At 33.9% G+C, this 17,101-nt stretch overlaps 1 protein-coding gene across 25 annotated transcripts in view; it reads left to right on the forward strand.

Moving 5' to 3' along the window:
- The window catches only part of CLASP2 (cytoplasmic linker associated protein 2), a 153,004-nt gene that overhangs the window by 105,449 nt on the left and 30,454 nt on the right, over positions 1–17,101 (forward strand). For 15 of the 25 annotated variants that reach the window (XR_012672581.1, XM_075143120.1, XM_075143125.1 and 12 more), the window contains 7 exons: positions 296–397; positions 5,616–5,786; positions 6,744–6,851; positions 11,017–11,079; positions 11,768–11,874; positions 15,189–15,433; positions 16,092–16,155. Coding sequence is in view for 24 of the 25 variants with exons in the window: in XM_075143120.1 (XP_074999221.1) it covers positions 296–397; positions 5,616–5,786; positions 6,744–6,851; positions 11,017–11,079; positions 11,768–11,874; positions 15,189–15,433; positions 16,092–16,155 (860 nt within the window). In the remaining variant the exon portion in view is untranslated. The remainder of the gene's footprint in view (positions 1–295; positions 398–5,615; positions 5,787–6,743; positions 6,852–11,016; positions 11,080–11,767; positions 11,875–15,188; positions 15,434–16,091; positions 16,156–17,101) is intronic. The other 10 variants (XM_075143127.1, XM_075143128.1, XM_075143132.1 and 7 more) reach the window with 2 other exon arrangements.

Genomic DNA, 17,101 nt, shown 5'->3' on the forward strand with positions numbered 1-17,101 from the left:
CTATTTATGTAGGAAGCAAGAACTAGCTAGCTAGTTCAGGGTGTTTAAATGATAATGTATAAATTGTTTACTGAAACATGTAGCATCAGAGGAGAAGTATTTTGATTCCTTAACTATTAAGTCCTTCAAGGTGTTCAAATTTCTACTAATTATCCCAAGCGAATTTTCACCAATTGAGTTACGTTATGCTTCTTTTTTATCTACAGAAACTTAAGCAAATATTAGTATATGCTACTGATGCTCTGCTTTCTACATTACTGTGAAAAACTGATTTAATGCTGTTTTTCTTTTATAGGTCGTGTACGAACAAAGCTTTCAACGCCTTCTGTTGGTATTGGAAATTCTAAAACAGATTCCAGAGGACGGAGTAGAACCAAAGTGGTGTCACAGTCTCAGCGTATGTATTTTCTGTTTGTCAGTTATACCTGATAAAGAGGCCAAATGCTTAAGCATATATTCATTGACCAATGGCTACAGTCAAAGTTAATTTTTAAAAACAAGCTACATACTGAGTTGTTGTTCTGTGCCTTAGGTTCATCATCGCCAGACAAAAATGAAGGTATTTTTTTCAGTGTTTTGGGTCAGTGGTATTTGCATGCTTTTCTAATTCATGTTGTTTTTCTCTGGATAAAATAGTAGGTTAGGTCTTAGTTTGCCAATTAAATTATATAATATAAGAGGATATGAAATCTACCCTTAAATTCTGTCTTCAATTATAACTTCTCAACATTCTTTTCCCCCCCCATTTTCTGACCTCCTCAACATGAAACACCAGCAAACTTCTGTCAGTTACATATGACGCATGGATGAGCAATACAGAAGAATGGGTAGGCTGAATGGTGTCCTCAGTGTTACCTGCAAAACCTGATTTTTCATTTTTCAAAAAGTCTTATTTTTCACCCAGAAATATCTATTTTCATTTTAAATTAGGCACTAGTCTAGCTCTTGCATATATACTCCTTTTTTTTGATATTACAGCTGTTACCTTTACTTAACTCTTCTTTGGAGTAAAAATACTAAACCCTAACATTATAATCAGTTACTTAGTTTATATTGAATCAAACAGTTAAAACAAGCAATTTACTGTATGTCAGCTAATCCACAGTAATTTTCTATGTGTGTTTAGAAACTAAAGCAAATGCAAAATTTCTGTTCTAGCTGAGCACTCTGTCATTAATTACAAAGACCTGATTACCTCACGTTCTTTGGCACTGGCTGACGTACAGCAATTTGTTGACACATCTGATGTCTCCAACAGACATTTTCTGACTAAGCTCTGTAGTGTTTTCAGATTCTCATATTTGTCTAATTAAGTGAAATGCAATGAAAATAATGAAAGGAAAACAAATTAACAATAAAATTAAAATAAACTAACCAGCCCTATAGTTTGTCAGGTCTAATGTTATAAACCCAGTAAATTATAATACAGGTTTTGAATTTTCCAGTACAATTATTTTGCTATCAGTAACCATAGCCACTTTGTTTTAATAAAAACCCCAAATTCTGTGTTTAATGGCAGAAACATTTATCTTCATAGCAATGACTGCCTTTATCATAAATAGAATGACTTTAAAGGTTTAAAAAGAGGTAAAAGAGTTTTGTTTTGTTTTGTTTTTTTCCTATTAGAGTACTTCCCATTCAGTTTTGCATTAGTTAATTTTCCAACAAATACAGTTGGATCACACCTGATCCAATGCTTGCAGGTTTTGTGAAATAAAACTTTCAAAAAATCTGAACAGATAAATATAAAATAATAAATAAAATCCAATAACAGAAATTCTTTTAATTCATTTTTTGCTTTGACAGTGCTCTAATCCCACAAGTGTTTGAGGGATGAGAGCTTGAAAATAAAGTCTAGTTACTGGCTGTAACAAAGGTTGTGCAAAACTTGTTTTACGTTTTCAGTGTTAAGATGACTACACTATATCATAAGCAAAGAATATTCGAATTAATGATTTAAGTGGGTAGGGAGGTAACAGTCCCGTCAAATCACTTTTTCCCTTTATGAAAAGCTGTAAGCAGTATCTGTAACACTCTTTTCATTAGAATTAGGAAAGTTCTGAAGTAAGCTTTTTGAAAATACCTTTGTACTTTGAATAGATTTGGTAAATTCTTAAAAAGTTAAGGTGTTTGATAAGCTGTTTGGGGGAGGGGTTAAATTTAGGTAGCAATATAAGACTTTTGTGATTATCATTGTCATATCAATTAAACTGGCTGTATGTTCAGGGAAACAAACTGAAGCTTGTTCAGTTTCTTTTTACTAATAATGACAGTTTTTTTCCAAGAGAATTCATTTTTGCACAGTATTAATGTCTAAAGAGCTAAGTTGAATTGATACTGAAATAACTAGATTTGTCTACATGTGATGATGTGTGAAAATTAAATGCATGAATGCATCTTTACAGCCTTTTATTACTACTTCTGTTCAGAACAGATGGCTTCAGATAGCTCATTATAACCTGTCAGTGGGGGAGAACAAGAATTCTGAGATGTTTTAAGGAAGATAAACGGGGCAAATACAAATGAACAGGCAAAGGAGAATTGTCAGGCACTGTATGCCAGCTATTTGGGTGACGCTTCTTTACGTGACTGAAAATTTTCACAGCATTGTGGGGAGCGAGATGCTTGATGTTTCCGTACAGGGAATTGTTTTAGTTCCCTAGCTTATACTGGGAAAATTGCTTCATGTTAGATTTAAGCTTTTGTTTTTTAAAAACCATTGTAACACAGATGCTTTTGTAAATTTAGGGTTACAACTATTTAGCACTTTTGTTCAAAGATCATTTTATGAAAGACTTGCAAATCTGAATGCTTTTACAAAAGGTACTTTTTTAGGGTTTTAGAAGCCCTTTACTCTTCCTCTTCTATTTTTAATTTGTAACATAAAATAAATGCATATACAATCTATAGCTCATTATTTTATTCTTATCTATGGAAAAAAATTGTTCCATTTTTTTCCTCTTCCTTCCTGTTTGGTTGTTAGGTAATTCAGCAAAGTGTGCTAAAATTACATTACAATCTTCATTCAGAGAAAAAAAAAATTCTGAATGGAAACAAATTCTTACTTTTATACTTCAGATTAATTTTAAACACGAAAACCTGAAATTCTATGCAAGTCTTTTCAGTTGTGCCATTGTGAGTTTTTTTTTTCATCCACCGCACCTGCAGCTCAGTTCCTTTACTGTCTGTCTCAAAAAAAAAAAGTTTTGGCCTTGTGTGTAATTTTTGTTCAGCTGTTGAACTTGAATCTTTTTGGCAATGTAATATTCTTTTAAAGTAATATGAAGGCTACAGTTTCATGTTTAATTGAAATTTAATTCTTCAGTATTATCTGGTTGTTGATTAGAAAGCTGAAGAATTGCAGTTTGCTTGTGCAGCTTTTGCTTCATCTGCTTTGTACATATAGCATCTGAGTTTAGTTCTTCAACTGTGGAAGCTACTTAAAAGCACTGCTTTAGCATAACCCCCTTGTGGCTTTTTTTCCTGTGTGAAATGACTAAAGCTTTCTTATTTCCATTTGCCATCCATTTTTTAATCTGCTCTGCTCCCTCCCTCTTCATGGATTATAAACCCCTACCCTAATCCTGCCTTTACACTTGTTCAGGATCACAGTCTGCTAACCCCATTGGTGGTAAGAGTCTACAGAATTTGTGTATACATCATTGTTTGATCACCTGTTTGACATATCTCATTTAAGGACCCTATTCAGCAGAAATTCTGGTTTGCTTTTTTCCATAAGCTGCACTTACCTAATTGGATGTAATCCTTATTTAGGAGGCAGTAGAGATGGGTGGTTTTTGTCATTTTGGAATACTGTTTTAGTAGTCCTTCTTTCATCATTCAGTTCGCTTAGATCTACTACTGGTGGTAGTACTGATAACAGTATGCCAATACTGTTATTAGCATAATGTTTTCAGGATATTAAGCTTAATTTGGTTTATTTACGCTATAGTAGTACATTTTGCAGGTCAGACAATAGAAAGATAAATAAAGTATTAGAATGAGAGGTTGCATTTCTTCTGTATATTCTGAGAAGAGTAAGTTTTTCAGGTTTCTGACCTATTTAAGAAAAATCTTCTAAAAGTCTCCAGCACAGTGAAAACTTCTACAATGCTTTCATTGTTTTAAAGAAATATAAAATATTGGAGGCTAGGAAGAAGGCATAGTAATATCAGGTCTGAGTTGAAATGCCCTGATACGAAGAAACTGTCAAACCTTTAATTTTTGCAGACCATAGCGATTTTATAGATTTGCCTATTCTTCTTTCGCTATAGAAGTTATGCTTGTTTTTCCCAGGCTGTGTAATATTTTATTTATCATTTCTGCTGAATAGTTCCATAGTTTGGAAAAGGGATTTTGCTAAAAAATCATTTCAAGTTTGAATTCAAACAATGAATCTGAAAGTATATGCATGGTACATTGTTTTAGTTTTCTCCCTTCCACCCAGCATATGTTTTATTTTGTTTGGGTTTTTGTTTCTTTTCCCATGTGGTCAAGCTTTAATCAACTGTATCTTTTTTTAAATGTGCCTCATAAGAAGTAACCCATGAAACTCACTTGAGATGTTGCATGTTAAGTCCATAGATCTGATAGCATAGCTGTGGTCATACAGTTACCTGATTATTTTTAAAAGATTAGTGAAAGGTTTGTATCTGTATGTAATTAACCTTTGGTTAAAATTACGTTTTGCGTTTTATTTGTTCAGACTTCTTGAATTTTGCAGCTGGAAACAATATATTTATATCTAGTGGTGGTATAAATTGGTTATAACTAGAGAAGAATGGATTCTACGTTAGGGCTTAGAACTTAAATTTTCTGTAACTGAAATATCAAAATTAGGGATCAGTGACCAGTTTCTGGTAGTGGGTACAGTGTGTTGAAATGAACAGTTGTAGCACTTTGTAATGTACAGTTTTGATTAATAAAAATAAAGGATGCTTAAATAAGTCTTGATCAATTTTTTAGCTTGCTTAAAACTAATTGAAGATTTTATTCAAATTTGTGGGGTAACCTCCACAGAAATGAACATGAATATTTTAATTGTCTTCAGTGACATTTTATTTAACTTCTCAGAGAGTAGTGCTTCAAGACCCCATGCTTTTAAAAGCAAGGGAGAAGAATTTAAATGTTAGGAAAATCATGTTATTTTATTATAACATTGGTTGCATTGGAAGAGCTGGGAGAATTATGAAATCACTAGTTTAAAGTTGCTCCCTTTAGCTTTCTGGCGTTCTTTTCTTTTTTTTCTTCTTTAATAGAAAATGTGATTAGTGAGACCATGTAGCTTAAAAAATGAACACAGAAAAAAATGTTCATGTTAGGGACGTTGGAACTGTTGATGAAGACTAGAAATATTACTTACGGTTTCTTGAGCGTATCTAGTGCTAAATACCATGCCAAGTGCTTCCTTGCATTGATAATTTTATCTACCTTGTATGTAGTGCTATAGGAACTTGGACCAGGGTTTTCTATTTCACGTTTTTACCTTCTAAGTTTTTCCAGACCATTTCAGTCTACCACCACAGTCCTACTAACTTGAAGCATTTTTTTTTTTTTTTAACCTATGGTTGCTTATCTTCTATGCTGTTGCTTATATTTGTTCATCTTGCCTTCAGCTGGCAGTAGATCTGGGTCTCCTGGAAGAGTTTTGACAACAACCACACTTTCCACTATGAACACAGGAGTTCAGAGAGTGTTAGTGAATCCTGCAACTGCACAAAAACGAAGCAAAATCCCACGAAGTCAGGGATGCAGTAGAGAAGCTAGTCCTTCTAGATTGTCAGTAGGTAAGAATCACTGAATAACTTTTAGTTTCTTTATAGCCCTTCTTACTTTAAGTGCTGGATATCTACAGCTTGCATTTAGTTACAGGTGGATGATAAAATTAGAATACATACCGATAAAAATCTAAAATGTGCCTGTTTTCTGAAGCTAGTCTTTGATAAACGAGACGGTTTTAAATTTAAGCTGAAACGTCAATTTTTTTTCTGTCAGAATGCAGTGGTTGTTCTTTTCCTCACCTCCCTTTCTTCCTTCTCTTTCACTTTTCTTCACTACTTATCCCCATCCCCAAAATACCCACATCCGTTGAATGAAAGCGTGATACCATTTTGAAAAGATTATTTTCTTCATTATTTTTCTGTCTTCTGCGTATGTGTGCATGTGTATACTTCTATGATACAAAAATAAATGTCATACTACTTAAACCTCACAGTATAACCTGATTACACTTTATTGCAAACAATATTATTGAAAAACAGTTGATTTTAATGGCATTGCTGCCGTTCTTTGTTTTGTACTTCGATTTTTACCTTAGCTGTATTAACTTTGTATTTTCCTTCTTCAGAAAGCTGTGGGTTTTTTCATTTGCGTTACTGTTGATTAACTTGATCTTGAGCACAAATTCTGAATCAATACTCTGTTCATATTTTTTGCTGCTTGTTTCCTCTCCGTCCTTTTCAAGAGGTTTTTCAACCATTCTGTAAAGAGTTGGTAAATCCCCATTTTTGGATTAGCTGTGCAAAGAAATAATTTCATTGAGCTGGCTACACTTAGTATAATCCAGCACAACCAAGAAAGTGTGTGGAAACAGTTATGACTTAGAATACAACATAATAGTCAGTGTCTTTTCTTAGAAATACGTTTTTGATCTTACTGCAAAACAGAATTGCATTAAAACTGCAACTTTTCTTATGTCTTCTCCCTTCTGTGCTGCTGTTTGTCTGTACCCTGAATCATACTAGCACGAGGCAGCCGCATTCCTCGGCCTAGTGTGAGTCAGGGGTGCAGTCGGGAGGCCAGCCGTGAAAGTAGCAGGGACACAAGCCCTGTCCGCTCTTTTCCACCCCTTGGTAAGTACTCAGAGCCCCTTGTTGTGCATGGCTGTCTTTGCCCTTCGTTATTTGCACCTAACGAATCCGTGCCTCCTTCATTTAGCTTGTAGCCGGCCACCATTGTTTTCCCTTCCTTTGGCTCACTCACCACTTACTTCAATGGAGAATTGACCAATGTGTGAATGGGTTGCACACTTGAAAAATAAATGCTTTACCTAGTGTCAGTATTATCTTAAATACCAAGTCTGGAAAGGTGTGTGATACGCAGTGCCTAGAGACATTTTTTGAAAGAGCAATTCTGCTTTTTGAAAGTTGTTTGAAATCACGTGTTTCTTTTTTTATTACAGCACTTATTGCTTGGGTGCAGTTAGATAATCCATTTCCCACTGACCAGCTAGAGCAAAGAACACAGTGTGGCTGTCACCCTCTGCCTTTCCCTGCATCAACAGCTAGGGTCTGCTAGTATTCAAAATTGCTTCCTAGTCAATGAATCATTTTGGTGTATAAGAAGAAAACATGCTTCATTTTATGTCTCCTTAGCTATACTGTCATTGCTGTATTATGTGAAAAAATAATAAAAATTTTAACTTTTTCCTCTTAAAGCAACTAAATATGATGGTGCAGATAAGGGACCAATCTACTGAAGCAGAACTGTATTCTGAGGCTGCTTTCTGTTTTCTAAAAATGAACAGGGCAAGTACCTAAGTCTTTATCCAAGTAGATGAACCAAAGTACAGTTCTTTGTAAAAAGGAAGTTAAAAGTTTACTTTTAATCTGTGTAGAACAAGTGATAAGTAGTTAAAGTAGCATCTGTTGTTACGTAGGGAAGAAGAGAGGAGTTGAAAACATTCACATGTGCATAGCCATGTTCAATCCTCGTTCCTAGAGCTGCTATAAGTAGAAGTTTTGTTTTCACTTAGTATTTAATCTTATTGGCCTGACACTTAAAAGATTTTGCAAGATTGTCAAGCTGTTGTCCATTTCTGAAACGTCAATAAGCCATAGGAACATTAACCTATAATTATTTTAACATGTTGTTGGTTAAGGACTAGGGAAGCTTCTCATCTCCGTGTATCCTCATCAAGGTTATTACGAAGTTGGTAGTAAATTTTTATAAAGTCTTTTTACATGTTGGGGTTTTTTTTTTTTATTGTTTGGTAATGCAAAACTGTCTCTGTAAGATTGTATCTGAAACAGATCTTTTTTGGTGTTATCTTTGTCTGAGTTAGTCTTCAGTATGTATCCCTGACTGTACTCCTAATTAGCATTGAAAGTCTATTATGGTCTGTTTAGACAATATGCTCCCTGTCTGCCATGGTTTTATGGGAAAAGTACAGATTAATTGAATGAAAGCTGTTTCGGTAACTAATGGTAATTTGCCCAGATGCTATTTAATTGGGAAATTAGATTAAAAGTAGACATTATACAGGATCTATTAGTAAACTAATACCTTTTACCAAAATACAGCTGGCAGACTGTGTTTAGTACACGTGTCATCTTTTCTTTTAAAAATGAGGGTATTTTACAGATATTTTTGCACTTCTTTTGTTACCTTACAGCTTGACTTCAATTGCATGCATGCGAGATCTGATTTACATTTTATGTTTGATCAAATGCTTGTTATCTTAAGAAATCTGTATTAAACTAATACCATAAGATGGGTCATTGGGATGGATGCTACTTGAGGTTTTATTTTTATTGATGGAGTTTAATTTTTTACAGTCAGATATCAAAACAAGTATCTGTACAGATACGATAGGTTGAATTGTCTGATAGCACAGAGAATGCAAAGTAGCATGTATATAGGAATCTAGTGTGAATTGTCTGATGGCACAGAGAATGCAAAGCAGCATGTATAGGAATCCAGTGTTGTTAAAAAAAAAAAAAAGGCAGCTATACCTGGAATAAATGAGGATTGCTAGGATTCCTTCTAGTATGACTTCTTAATTGAATGATTTCGAATGTCATTCAGTGTTTTGTTGGACCAGTTTTGTCTCATGGGGTGCTATTAACTTCTATCATAAATATTAAATTTAATGTTTTTCAAGGGGTACAAGTGGAAGATGAAATAAGGCAAATTCAACTCTGTGTTTGTAACTAGAGACAGTTTTACATGGAATTGGAGGGGGGAATGTAATTTGTACTGCGTCTGATTCTCAGCACAGGAATTTTTGCTTACAAATGCTAAGCCCTGTGGGGCATAAAATGACCCAAATGCTACGTAATTGCTTCTCTGTATACATTGGTATGAAGTGTTTCTGTAATCTCTCAACTCAGTATAAGATTATAAACTGGGAGATAAGAGCCACTCTGAGAAGCAAGTGATTTGTAATTTATATGGAAGTGCCTATTTTTCTGTTACATATAATTAATATTAAATATCAGACTAGTATAATTTCCATATTGTAGCTAAGAAATTATGTTATATTGAGTCCATTTAAGTCTTACTTTGATTCATTTTTTAAAAAATGAAACAACAAAAGTAAATACTTGCACAATTTCTGCAATTTGAGGGGTGCGAAGAATATTCTTGAAAATATACTTTGGAGTGAGGTATGTTTGATCCAATATAGTGCTTCCTTTCACTGTCTTAAAAACTTGTCCAGCATATTTCAAATGTTGGGGCAGGATCGTCTTGAATTATATGCCTAAAGTTTGAATTTTTAATTGTACGTTTAATTTTCAGGGCTTGTTGATGGAAAGCAATAGAAAGGTTTATCCTGTTATTGATTATATTTAAAGCTCTTGAAGCCTATATTTTGACATCCTCTGTCCTGTCTCCTTTTCCATGCTGAGACATTCTTTCTAAAGAACCAAGTATTCCACAAAGCATTATTTGCAAAATAAAATTCCCTAGCTAAACAGCTTCATGCAGGTTTAATTTGAAATAAAATACATTGCTGTGCCTTATGTAAGGAGTAGAGAACTTTACATGGAAAAAACACAATGTTATTTCTGGGACCTTTACAGGACTTAGGATCATTTTGGAGTTCACTTAGGTTAAAAGAGGTGTGCTTCCCCAAATGTGATTTGGTCCATGTCAGAGTATTTGATTCAAATCAGACTCTTAAATTGTCTATGTTAATCAGAGTAAAGGATGATTCATTTGATTCCTGGTTTCTATTTATACTACTTTATGTATCCAAAAGGTGTAAAATATTTGCATTTACAGTTATTTATTAAATCATTAAAGATTATATCTGGGGTTTATGTCACTGTGGGTGGACATCTGAATTCAAGTTAAAATTGTCAGAAGCAGTTTTATTTACGTGGCTGTAAAATTCTAACTTAAGAAAGAAGATGAATTGTTTAAAAACACACTGAATTTAAAATTACTTGGTTTAAGAAAGAGAAAATATTAGCAATGGTGAGTTATCTTCTTTAGAATCTCTAAAAGACTAGTTTTATACAAGTGCCAGGAGGAGGGTACTCAGTTTTATTCAAAAGTCCTTTAGGATCTTTGGTTTCCACTTTCCATAATTTTAAGGAATCTTAATGACCTGTAGTAACTAACATAAATGTTTCAATTTCACATTTTATTTATTTAAAGAAAACAATACAATTGTGAACTATTAATTGCATTAAATTATTTTAAACTTCTAATTAAAATTGAATAATTTTAACTTTCATCTAAGTAGTGGTGAGTTTTAACTGAGGTTGACTTACCCGCACATAGGCAAGAACTCACATTTATATGAATTGTCAGCTGCTAACACAGAAAGTTTGTGCAGGAGTCACTTTTTGCAGATAATGTTTGGTACGTGAGCTCTGGCTCTGACTTCAGTGCGTAGAACTGAGTTAACTCTACAATGGAAGACCAGTATCAGTGGAACTTTTTAGATATTTCTGAGGATTCTATGTGTGTGTGTGTGCATGCATGTGTGTCTATGCATTTTTTCTTCTTGGAACTTAAACATACTTGCTTTTAATCTGCTCTTAATCTTTTAAATTAAAAAAAAATTATGCATGAGATGTCCAGTGTACATAAACCTATATAATTCTATGTAATCATATTCTATATAATCAATGAACTTCTCTGAAGCTTTTTCCTTCTCTGTAATACTCAGTTTCTTGTGCTAAAGCTGAATCTTTTTGATAAGTATTCTCTTGTTCATCTGAGCAACTATTGCAGCACTTTGATTCCGTGGTAATAGATAGGGTTTATATGATCCTATTATTGCAGCTTCCAGACATCACTCCAGATCCACTGGTGCCCTCTACGCTCCTGATGTTTATGGGGCTACAGGTGAAGGATGAGTACACTTTGCTGTCATCTGTGCAGTCATCCTGGATTTTTTTTTTTCCCCACCCACTTGGTTATTCTCATAGTTCAGTTTTAAAAAGCATTATTTATATTAATTTGAATTTTGTGGTTTTAATAGTCCAGATAGATGTGCTTACGTTGCTAGATTTTGTCTTCACCCCCACCCTCCAATGTTAATCCTTTTCTTCCTTAACAACAATCATTTTATTTTTACTTGCAAAAGAACTTTTTTTAGTTTTCCATTTTTCAGTATTTGTAGAACATTCTTTATGCATGTAGTTTTCTAATCAGCACTCTCAATAGTCTCCCTATTGTATTTGCTTTCTTTTTAAATGAAAACAAAAACCCAAAATGAAGAAGACATTCATTTAAAAAAAAAAAGGAAAGGTTCTTCAGTTAAAACCATTGTTTGGTGGGGGCTTTTTTCCCTGTGGTATTGGAATAGAATGTTTATATATGACTCCGTTTTTTTACTTCAGTTCTTACTTTTTGCTGTACCACTAAAGACTTCAGAATGAAAATAGTATTTTAGCCACTACATAATTTATTAGAAATGTTAAGCAAATGCTTTTCTTCTGCTTGGGTTTTTCTTAAGTAAGTGTGGTATTAATGTCCCACGTTCCTATTCTGACTGAATTCTTTATATTCATTTTTGTTGTTGTTATAACAGGTACCGGCTTTGGAATTAGTCAGTCGAGTAGATTGTCGTCATCAGTTAGCGCTATGCGAGTTCTGAACACAGGTTCTGACGTGGAAGAGGCAGTAGCAGATGCTTTGGTAAGAATCTCTCACTTATCTTGTGTAGGACACAGACTCTTAAAACGTTTAGTACCTATACATTAAAGTATGCAAAAGAACTTGTCATTCATTATTTTACTGGCTTCTAGGTGGAGAAAAAAGAGAAACTGAATTGCTAGAGCTGCAAAGTATTGGAATTTTTGTTCCCTACAGAAGTCTTAGCTTTTGAGAAATGTACTTTTTTCCATGACAGACAGGAAATAGTCTTGGACTGTTGGAGTGGCCCAAGAAGCCACTTGAGCAGGTATCACTAACTAGCAGTTTCCCACAACAGCCAGGCAAACTTCCGGATAGGTTGAAGGCTTGTCAGAGCTGAGAATGACAACAGCTAAAGCACTCTCCTTATCATAAGCCTGGATTCCATTTAAAGTTGTTCTCTCTGACAACATGTGAGATTGATGCTGAAGAGATGAACTGATGGCTTGGCAGGGCAGCATTTCATAAATTTAGTTTTTGTTTTCTTTTGTTTTCAAAATGTTACTCTTAATTTAAAACTGGTTATGCCATTCTCTTTTTTAACCTTTATTGTTCTTTAAAAGGGTGGGTTTGGCTCCTCTATCTCCCTGCCCTAGTTAGCCAAACTGAACTCATTGTATATTTTGCTATCCTGACATTTAAATCAGCAAGCTGAAATCTTCGGTTAATTTAAAATACTGATGCTATGAGTCAGATACATTTTTATCAGGTATTGTATACTATTTGCATATCATTAAATATTTGTAAGTACCTGTTATCTAGTTATCAGAATGCTTTAAGGAATTTGTTATTGCTTTGTTTTAACAAAAAGATTATTTGGAACATTAATAAAAAACTACGAATTAGACTCTAAAAAATTTAGTTATAGCTAGATATGACTGGATAGAGAGAAAAACAAAATTTCAAAGGAAGAATTCTGAAGAACTCTGTCATGGTCTTAGTCTGGCAATTTATTGATTTCTTGGTTAATACTGTCTTCTTCGCACATTAGTTTAAAATTCGTGTGCCTTCACTGGCATAGAGATCAGGATATCTGTGAAATCTTGCCTAAGAGGTCATGGTGAGATTGAGTGGTTTTTCCCCTTTCTGATGTTGTAAACCTGAAAAAAGTTTTCAGTGTTGATGGGGAACGCTAGTTAGTAAACTGGAACGTTAGTAAACTGGAAGTCAATCTGGATTTTCGAATAGGGAACAACAGAAAAACAGTCTGTGAAACATGAAAAGTTTCTGGCTATAATTTGAAAGCCTGTGCTATAGATTTATCCAAACTGGTGTTACTTGAAGAGTATCTTTAGTACTTTTAGCAGCTTCATAGCTTATTCAAATTTACCTGGGCAAAGTATGTAGTAAGAATATAGATTGAGGAGAAACTCATGCTTCCAGTGACTGCTCTTGAGGCTTGAATGTGTCATGCTTTGTTGAAGTAATAAAGTTTGTTCATAGAAACTGGTTTGTATTACCTGAATCCAAAATAGCACAATGCTTCTAGAAATGTTAGAGGAAAATTAGTTTGTATATTTTAGCTAGAATCTGTCATTGCAAAGAAGGATCAAGAACAGCAATATTTTATTTTCATAGTATTTGCATGCCTGGTTGCTTGCCATGCTCTAAATGTACAGGTTGTCCAGTACAAATAGCTCCATTTAAATGGAAATCTGATTATGAACACCCTTCTTGTTTTATCACAGACTGAAGCCCGCTCTTCAGAACAGTGTTTTTAAAAGGTAGAATGTAGAGTCCTGACACATGTCTCCTGACAATATAAAAATCGAAAATATTGTGGATTGTATTACTATTTTTATGGTATGAAAAATACTTGGCCAGTTATAATACTGCTAAAGCCAAAGGGGTATCAGTCTTCTGGCTAAGATCTGGTTTGAATATAAGATGCATGAAAAGCAGCAATATGGTGATCTTTACATATTTTTATACCTTTTACTTTAGCATTGGCATTTCAGATTCTATTTCTTTAAAAAAATTTTTTTTTACTTATGGTGACCGTTTTCAAAAAATCTTTCTGATTTTTTCCCTCCCTTTATTCTCTTACACATGTATGTATGCTTGTTCTATTGACAGTAAGCTTGCTTGTTACATGATGTATTGACTAGTTTGTATTGCAATATCCTTTAAGTTATTCCGCAGTTAAAAATGAGAACCCTGTGCAAATGGCAATGGTAATTAAGGGAAAAACAATCACTTATACTACTGCTTCTTTGAGTATTTAATGAAACCGAATTTTTAGCTACTAGCTTCAACTCCAAAATTTGAATGGCAGAGTTATTTTGCGGAGGTGTATGTTTTTCCTTGTAGGTTTTTTTTCCTCTGGCCTTTGGCATGTTGTGTTTTGTTGGCTTGTTTTTGTTTTTAGGGGATTTGGGATTTTGCATTATGTCATGAATTTTTTTGTAGGACATTGACTGCTGTAGGAATTGTTGCAATGACAAAATTGAGATATTGAAATGAAGTTAAACAAAGAGTTTTGGGAGTTGTTGGGAAGTTGATGGGAAATGAAGGTTTCATACCTAGATAGCATTTGACTGCATGTGTTAAGTCTTCATGCTCAAATATCACTGCATAAGACACAAAGATTTTGACAGAGAAGTCTTTGTGATCAACCAGCAGATGATACGTAATACTTCCCTGGAAATGGAAGCTTAGGAAACTACTTCTTGGCAATGCATGATAAGCTAATCAGATACAGAGAGGTGAGAACAAAATTTACAGTGAGACTATATGTTTTCCAGTGGCAGGTAGTTTAATAGTCACAATGCTGCTATGCCTTACCTTCCTGTTCTCAATTTCTGTTTCTTTTCAATAATTTACTGCTAACAGCTCTTAGGAGACATACGGACTAAGGTATAGAAACTATTTTCCTTCTTCAATAGTTTAATATTTTGCTATTAACATGCTTGATACAAAGTAAGTTAAAATGACAGAATACGTGGGTTTAGACCTGATTCTTACATTCCATAACATATATAAAGTTAAGTGAAATAACTAACTTTCAATACAGTCTTTATGTCACCCTATAATGCAATTTTATGGATTTTTACAAGTAAACTTTAAGTTGAGCATTTCATCAAACGTATGTCTTCTCTGCATTTGCTGTGCTTTTATATTTGGAATACTACGCAAGCCATACTTCAAATTATTTTTATTAACTCGGTTTGACCTGTTGAACAGTTGGAGCCATTTGTCACTGCAGGGAGTAGGGGTCACACCGATTTCTTGAACTGTTGGTCTTTCTACTGATTATGGAGATATATATATTATCTCTTCGATAATCAGTACTAATGTGGGGTGTTTCTGTACAATAGAAGAAGCCTGTGCGAAGAAGATACGAGTCCTATGGGATGTACTCAGATGATGATGCCAACAGTGATGCATCAAGTGCCTGTTCAGAAAGGTCCTATAGCTCTAGGAATGGAAGCATACCAACGTATATGAGACAGACAGAAGATGTGGCTGAAGTCCTAAATCGCTGTGCCAGCTCCAACTGGTCAGAGAGAAAAGAAGGCCTTCTAGGTCTGCAAAACTTACTAAAGAACCAGAGAACTTTAAGGTAAGAAGACATGTTAACAGAAAAACATTTTATTTCAGAGTTGAAGTGAGGCAAGGGAAGTAGGAAAGGAGGCTAATGTTCTAAAGAATATGGAAAGTTGGGGAGAGGGAAAGCAGGGTGTGTGTCTGTGAGAGTAAGATGGGGGAAGGAATGAGGAAGCCGTTGTCACTTCTGGCCACTAGCGTATAGGATCTGTTTAAAAAGCTCAGTTTAAGAAATTGAATTTAAGATCAAGGTAATTCTGCCAATAGAAAAGATTCCTAAAGTGCTTACATCTAGTATTGAAGGAAGGCCTTTATTTTTATTTATGTATGTTGTAATTTATTTTTTTTATTATTTTTATTTATTGGGTATTTATTCAGAAGAAACTGTTTGCTACTGGTTATTAAGAATACCTTTTTCATTATCTGCTCTGTTAAAATAGTTGGGAATGGTTTAATATATGAATTACTTTAAAGAGACATTTCTAGGTTGAAAGTCTCATTTTAGACAAAATCCATTACATTTTTATCCATGTCTTAAACAAAATGCTTTTTTCTACTTCGTTTACTAGATTATTTGATTTAATATTTACAGTTGATTTCACTGATTGCTCTGCATTAGTGTTCCGGTAGTACTAGCATGGGAGTTGACTAATGTATTGTTGTCACTTTGACAGTCGTGTTGAGTTGAAAAGGTTGTGTGAAATCTTCACAAGAATGTTTGCTGATCCTCACAGTAAGGTATGTTTAGGTTTTTCTTACTTGCAGTAAATGTTTGAAAACATATATTAATAGAAAGCCAGTTGTGGTAAAATACGTCAGCGGTATTTGCACATGTAAAAATTTCACAAACTGTATTTTATAAGCAGTTAATGGTGTCAGATTTCAATCCATTTAATTTGCACTTTTGAACAAGATAATTTTCCACCTTTTTTGCAGGATAATTGAAATAAAGAAAAGGTTAGTTTAATCTAAAATGTATTGACATAGTTCAACAGTTTGTGCTCAAAATTTGTAAGTATTTTTAAGAAGTCATGTTGTTTACAGAGGTCACTTCAACATGAGTAAAGGTTTTCTCTTAATTAGAAACAAAAGGCTCTGGTGCAGTAATTTAAATCGTAAAGAAAGTCGTCTGACTAAATCATACATGATGAGTCTGATGAACTATACCAAATGTGTACATACTTATTTTCCAGGGTATTTTGTATTATCGTACGATGTCTTCCTTGAATTTCATAGATAGGGCTGGCAGTTGAGACTGTTGAGTAATTTGCACATCATTGTTAGTATTCAATAGTAAGGTGGAGACTATACTTCGGTATAAAAGAAAACGTGATGTTTATTTGCTTTTACCTAGGTAAAGACGCAGTATGGATGTTGTAACAAGAATAATCCTTCTAAGACCATTAAAATCTTAACTGAGTTACTTCGCTTGATAGTATTTTTACAATTTTTGTGGGAGGTGGGTTACTAGCACAGCTTCATATATGCAGTAATTTCGCATAGCAAAAGGACTGCAGGTAAATAAAGAGCTGAATAAAGTTATAGTGGTATCATGTAAAAAACATGAAACTTCATATTTTGTTTGAATTATAGGCTTATTTGGAAGAAACCTTATCTTTTATGTTGAGTATAACATGTCCCACTTTGTGTCCATATTTCAGAATTGATAAAATGATAACCCAGA

The sequence above is a fragment of the Calonectris borealis genome, chromosome 2, assembly GCF_964195595.1.
Source record: "Calonectris borealis chromosome 2, bCalBor7.hap1.2, whole genome shotgun sequence".
Lineage (NCBI taxonomy): Eukaryota > Metazoa > Chordata > Aves > Procellariiformes > Procellariidae > Calonectris > Calonectris borealis.